Source organism: Montipora foliosa, unplaced genomic scaffold, assembly GCF_036669935.1.
Source record: "Montipora foliosa isolate CH-2021 unplaced genomic scaffold, ASM3666993v2 scaffold_457, whole genome shotgun sequence".
Classification (NCBI taxonomy): domain Eukaryota; kingdom Metazoa; phylum Cnidaria; class Anthozoa; order Scleractinia; family Acroporidae; genus Montipora; species Montipora foliosa.
Genome location: NW_027179764.1, coordinates 75092 through 81375, shown reverse-complemented (window position 1 = coordinate 81375; position 6284 = coordinate 75092). Strand labels below are relative to the sequence as shown.

Here is a 6284-nt window from a genome sequence, read left to right as displayed (position 1 = left end):
CGCATTGAACTAATTTACATTCATTTGGCATTTTGACAAGAATTCACCATATTTTCCAAAATTGTCAAATTGTTGGCGATATATTGTATATTTCTGGACATAAGTGACTAAGCCACTGTCAATCTGGATTTCGATCGTTACGCAGTACTCTTACTGCGCTGGTACGTTGAGAATGCAAACAGCTGGTCGGTTAATATTGACAATGGCCTTGTCAATGGTGTAATTTTCATCGACCTTAAGGAGGCTCGAAATAGTTTCTCTTGTTTTCAAACAAATAAACATATTCTGTCCTTAGATACAGTTAGAGTAATCATATCAAGACGAAACTTGGCCAGAGTATTAAGTACCCATCATAGATTTCTCACATCACATTTTCTTCCAAAATACCGTTACCATGGCAACGATATACGGCATTTCTTTGACTCTTAAAATCAGCATTAATTGTCTTTTTTATGAAAAAACGAGACGGTGAAATCTTCCCATACAACGTTACCTGATAATGTTACAAATAATCTCTAAAATACTTAAAATTAAAAAAAATTCGTAGGTCAGTTTTACAGAAAAATATGTTTGTTTGAAATATGTCTCTAACTTTTTTTTTCACCTACAGAATTTTTTTTAATTTTAAAGAAATGAATTTCAAATTAATGTAAGATGACATGCAAAAAATGAAAATAATTTACCGTCCGGAAGCAGAGATATAAACGAGTGAAGTTGCAAAATCATGAAAAATAAGGGGGTTACAAGATCAGCACTTACGCATGCGTCACCTGATCATTCGAGTCCGCGCGCGCGAGAAGGGAGTGGGACTATTGCAATTATTGATCGATTGTCCAACGTTTTTGTGCAAATTTCTCGTAGTTTGCCGTGAACAGGGGCGCGATCTTTTGTCTAAATAAGGGTTAGAAGAAAATTAAGTGATATCAGCGGTAAAGTTTTCGTCTAGCAAACATGCTTTGAGATTATTGAATGCAACCGTTTCCTTCGATAGTGGAGCGGAGTCATACTTGTTGTTTTAATCAATTCTTCCCGCCTTTCTAATCAGCTCTATTGCTTTCGAAGTGGTGAACGATTTTGGATAAAATGGCAGTTTTGTTCGTTCCTCTTGGAGATCTGGTCGATTTCGACGTAGTGGGCGCCTGGCTCAAAACCGCCACAAGTGCTTCTTTGCCAGCCTTCGCGAAAAGGTGTTCCAAATCGTGGTAAGCCAGCCCGCTTTCAGCAATTTTCTGTACGATGCGTTGTTTTACTGCTCCATCGTCAGTTTTCGGCTGGTAAAGTTTGCATTTAAATGTTTGCATGCGTTTGAAGCGTTCATCCAAGAATTGCATGTCAGCGAAAGCATGGTAGCAGGGCTTGAGATTGCTCTTATTTACAATTTGGGCAATCGTTAAATTCAATGGTGAATCAAAGAGAATTTTATGGAGAGCTCTGACATCTTCTAAGGCGTCGTGTGCATCAAACTTCTCTTGAAAAAGGGTCTCGAACACTGCTGACAGGTTTGGTTTGCAAGCTTTCCCGTCGACTTGTAAGGACATGTTTCCAGCCTTGATCAGCGCACGGATAAGATGGAGGCTATCGGCGAAAAATAAATTCCTTGATGTGAGTCGTTGCTTGAAGGTCAGTCCACCGCTACGAAGCAAAGTTGGTGTGTCAAACGTTGTGGAGTTGTGTCCAATGAGAACAGTACGAGAATTACTTTCGCCAGTGGGAATGAAGTTTGCAAAATTTTCAAGGCATTGTGCAAGAGAAATGGAGAAGACTGGAATGTTGTCTTTCAGTAAGGTTCTTTTACCATCTATTGTTTTGATAGATAGTCCATTGATTAGAGAAGCATGGTGACTGATGTTGCATGTAGGAAGGATGTAATCGTTAAAGCAATTTCCAGATTTGTTAATGGCAGATAGCTGGCAAATCTGTGCATCCTTTCCAGTCGAAGTTGTTTCGATGTCAAAAACAACAAATTCATATTTTATGGTGTCCTTGTAAGAAATAGGTGGATGGGTTGGGCGTGGGGTATAGGGTGGAACCAATTTCTCATACTCTTCTAGCTGACTTCTCGTTACATTCTTCATTATTGTTGATAGATCTGCCAAACAACTGGTGCTTTGGGTTGGGTCTAAGTTCAGTCCAATTCCAGTCTGATAGGTGGTGCCTTCCTTTTCCTCTTTCTTTGCATTGGAACTTAAATTCTTGTTCCTCAGTTGAGACCGTCGTTTTTTGTAGCCAATTGAGGATTTCCTGATTTTTTCCTTGAGTGATTTGTGGTCAATTTCATCACAATACTTCTTGCAGTGTATGCCTGGTACAATGTTCATTTTTTCCAAAGTTTGGCACACATAGTTTTGTCCCTCGTTTTTCTGGCTTATGCCACAGGAAACACGAAAACTGTTACTCTCGCTACCTCCATAAAATCTAATTTTGGGATTTTTTAATCCAACAGAATTATTTAAGCTTTCATTTCTCTGTGAATTGGCCGCTGGTGCAAGTTTCTTTACAACAACATCTGTTGTAAGTGCTTTTTCGAGTTCATCACCATGCAGATCTTTTCCAAAAGGTAGTTCACTGTGCCGGTAGTTTTCTGAGTTCTGTTTGTAGCGACACCATACATCATTGCAATTTTGGTGCTTCCCAAAGACATGAGGAACAATGTTTTGGATAGCAATTTTGAGTGATTGGGGCTTGTTCTTGTTCTGTGCTATGCAATAACCAAAGCATTTTCCTAAATATCCTATTACTTTTACAGAGAGTTGGGAGCAACCAGGAAACTTCTTACTTGTTCTCAATGCATAGAGCTTTGAGACAAGGGATCTTTTTGTGTGCACTGTATCAGAATGCTTCTCCACCTCATAAGGAACTTTATCTCTAAGATGAGCCTGTGTTGTAGCATCATCATCACCAGTGTAGATGTTGTACTTAACTCCATTTTTAACTGCACGTTGGAAAAGATCAACAGCAACATCAGGCTCCATGCTTTTTGATGAGCCCTTATGATTCTTACGGCAATCATGCTTTTTCTTCTTCCCACTGGCACAAATTCTGCACATTTTTGATCGTACCCCATAATCTAAAACCTGCCCTGTATGGGCACCCATCACTGCCCCATGACCAGTGTTGGATTTGTGACCCCCATTCCTTCTTTGCCAAGCCATGTCATATGAAACAGCTATCCCAATGAGCCCATTGCTGTCAGCAACCTTTCCAGCTAGAAAATCAAATGGATGTAAAAAGTGTTTTGTTACTTAATGTCTTAATGTTTGAAGCTTCAATATTATTTTTGTTTATTTCATTGCTACAATGTTCGTTTCTGAGCTTTCATGTTCATCAGGCCAGCGAAAGGTCCCATGGGGGAAGCGAAAGGTTCTATGAAGCACTTAGTAATGCTTATTATTGTTAGACTTTAAAGTGAACATATTGAAATCTCTATTATTGTCAGTCTCCCAATGTGAAATCACATTACACAACTCTGCGCTTCCTAGACCTTGCTGCTAGATAAAAACTTTATACGTATGAAAATAGTGCAATAAAATGACTAGAAGAACAGTTACAACACACTTGGTAATATTCATTTAATTTTAGTCATCTTGTTGCATCTAAAGAGAAGAGAAGTTTGGGTTGTGGGTGGAGGAAAGGTGCAAGGTAAGACAGAGAGGCTTGCACTCCTTAAAAAAAATCCTCATAGAAAATTGAGCAAAAATAAAAGAACTTTGTTAACTATCTTATGTTTTTTTTGTTTGTTGTTTGGATACTATTGAAAGTACAGAAGTTACAGTAACAATTCATCTGAAATGGCTACCCTCTAATACCTTGCAGAGTATTTTCCTTTTCAGTTTCTATGGCCTTTAAACAGCTCTTTGCAGCAATATTTTCAATGGATTTTCCAACTTCCCTTTCTCTGGCCTTAATTATGACGTGATTCATTTGTGGGATGTCAAGTGCTGCTGTTAAAGTGCTAAGATGGCTGTGGCCAATTCCAGCGTTTAGGGTTGCAAGGGCTGCTCTGCTATTAACATCAAAGGCATTTGGTCCTCTACTGCCATTTCTATGATTTTTTGATGTTGCCACTGTGTTATTCTTTCCACAAGAGGGACAATCGACTGTGAATTTACTAGCCAGTCCACTTCTAGACTCATTATAAATTTCTGTGAAGAGGAGAGGGCCTAAAAACAAGGACAACAACACAATGAAATACTCGACAAATGAGATTCCTATCCAGTTAATACAGAGACCTCTATCAGAAATAGTACGTTGTTATGTGCCCACGTTTTGTATTGAAATATAAAGTACAGTTCATCTTCACTAAATATTTCCAGTTGCAGCTCAGTATCATTTGACTTTTTATATATTGATTCATTTATTTTTGCACGGGATTTTGTCATTCTATGTCCTACTAAAACAAGATAATTCATAATTTTTTTCTGCTTATCAAGTTGTGCTTGACTTCACGTTCAGAGAAATTTGTTAAGAGCACCTTTCATGCAACCAGAGCACTTCTTTAGACCTTCTCGTAGAACCTCAAGGTCCACAATTCTTGCTCCTGTTGGAATACTTCCCTGAGCATTTTCAAATTCCTGAAAAAATGTGAGCTGAGATGTTTCATTCAGTTTACATAAGGTTCGTGTGAAAGCGAGATATCTCCTCTTGAAAATGGAGACCTGACGAGGAAACAGGTTAAAAAAGACAGGAACTTACTGTGACACTTCGTGTTGCTCGCATGCACTTTGCGTTATCTTCCTCGTCCCGATTCTCTTTACTACAATATTTTCGTCTTTTAGCGTTTATGCCCCTTAGCAAATCTGTTGCATGGCGTTTTCTTTCCCTTGTTTCGGAAAGTTTATTAGCGGAACTAAAGCGGCCTGAGGAGTCACGGGTTTCAACACTGTCTGTGGTCGCCATTATTTACTTTTTTTGCGCGAGGGATTCGTGGGGTTTTAAAACTACCGCGCGAGGAATTAGAACCCAGTTTCGCGCGCCCAAAAAACTATTTCGAGCCTCCTTAAAAGGCCTTTGACACCATTGATCATAATATTCTCGTACGGAACTTCCGTATATATGGTGTTGGCACAATCAGTATTACAAGGTAAGTGGTTATAGTCTTATCTTCTCCACCAAAGCCAAAGAGGTAGCCTTGCTGGCCAGTTGACCAATGCCGCACCGTTTTGTTGTGGCATCCTACAGGGTAGCAACCTTGGACCACTTTTGTTCCTAGTTTATATCAACAATCTGCCAAATTGCCTTACGTTGACCTCCTCAAGGATGTTTGCTGATGATACTAACATAACCTTTGCTGCCAGCATGTTGACTGATCTTAAGAATGGTTTAAACTCGGAGTTAATAAGTCTCAATCTATGAGTTGAGTTTGAATGCTGTGGAGACCGAATTTATGGTTATCGGGTCAGACCAACGTTTACATTCATTCTCTGACGATCAGATAAACATTGAGATCCATGCCAAATTAATTACTAAAGTTAAAGAAGCTAAATCACTAGGCGTGATAATTGACGAACACCTCAGTCATGGTCTAATCATATGGGTGAACTTAGCAAGAAGATATCTTCAGCAGCTACAGGTGCCCTTAAACGTATAAGACCATACATCTCGGAGCGCACTGCCCTCCAAATCTGTCAAGCGTTGATCTTACCCCACTTTGATTATTGTAACTCCGTTTGGGGCGACTGCAACTTAACCTTCAGTGATAAACTTCAAAAACTTCAAAACAGGGCTTTCAGGGAGATTACCAGGCCCAGTTATGGAACAAGCGCCAGTTTCGTTTTAAATCTGTTAAATTGGGATGATCTTATTACACGCTGGCAAAAGCTTAAAGCCATATTAATGTTTAAAACAATTAAAGTACTCACCCCAACGAACTTCCAGAACTTATTTAGTACCCGCAGTACGCAATACAACTTAAGAGAGACTCAGACTCCTTAGGATATTTTAAAACGGAATTTGACCAACCAGATAGTAGCTGCTAGTCGGGCTCCCACACGGCATTCTTGTAAAACAGTGTAGTTGTTATTTATTTTTTGGACTTTCTTTCGTTTATTGCAAAGGATATTATTCAAAGGGGTTCCTCTTTATAAGAAAGGGATCACCTTACTTTTTGAGTGGCGGCAAGTCTTCCTGTTCCCGAGATGAATCTATTTTCCAGTTAATGTTTAGAGCAGATACAAAATCCTGCAATTCAGTTTGCCTAAAATTTGCCTTTCTCAGGGATTAGAAAAATAAGGAGCACCATAGTTAAGAAAATATGGTAACCCATGCCATGGATGCGAGACATTTTG

The 6284-nt window shown here is 39.1% G+C and overlaps 1 protein-coding gene across 1 annotated transcript; it reads right to left on the bottom strand.

Annotated features, from left to right (window-relative positions):
• Window positions 1–1037: 1037 nt before the first annotated feature.
• LOC137989367 (uncharacterized) lies at window positions 1038–4896 on the bottom strand. The gene is made up of 4 exons (XM_068835185.1): window positions 4693–4896; window positions 4472–4571; window positions 3807–4160; window positions 1038–3205 (listed from the first exon to the last, which is right to left on the bottom strand). The coding sequence occupies exons 1-4, from the start codon at window positions 4894–4896 to the stop codon at window positions 1038–1040; spliced, it is 2826 nt and encodes a 941-aa protein (XP_068691286.1).
• Window positions 4897–6284: the final 1388 nt, after the last annotated feature.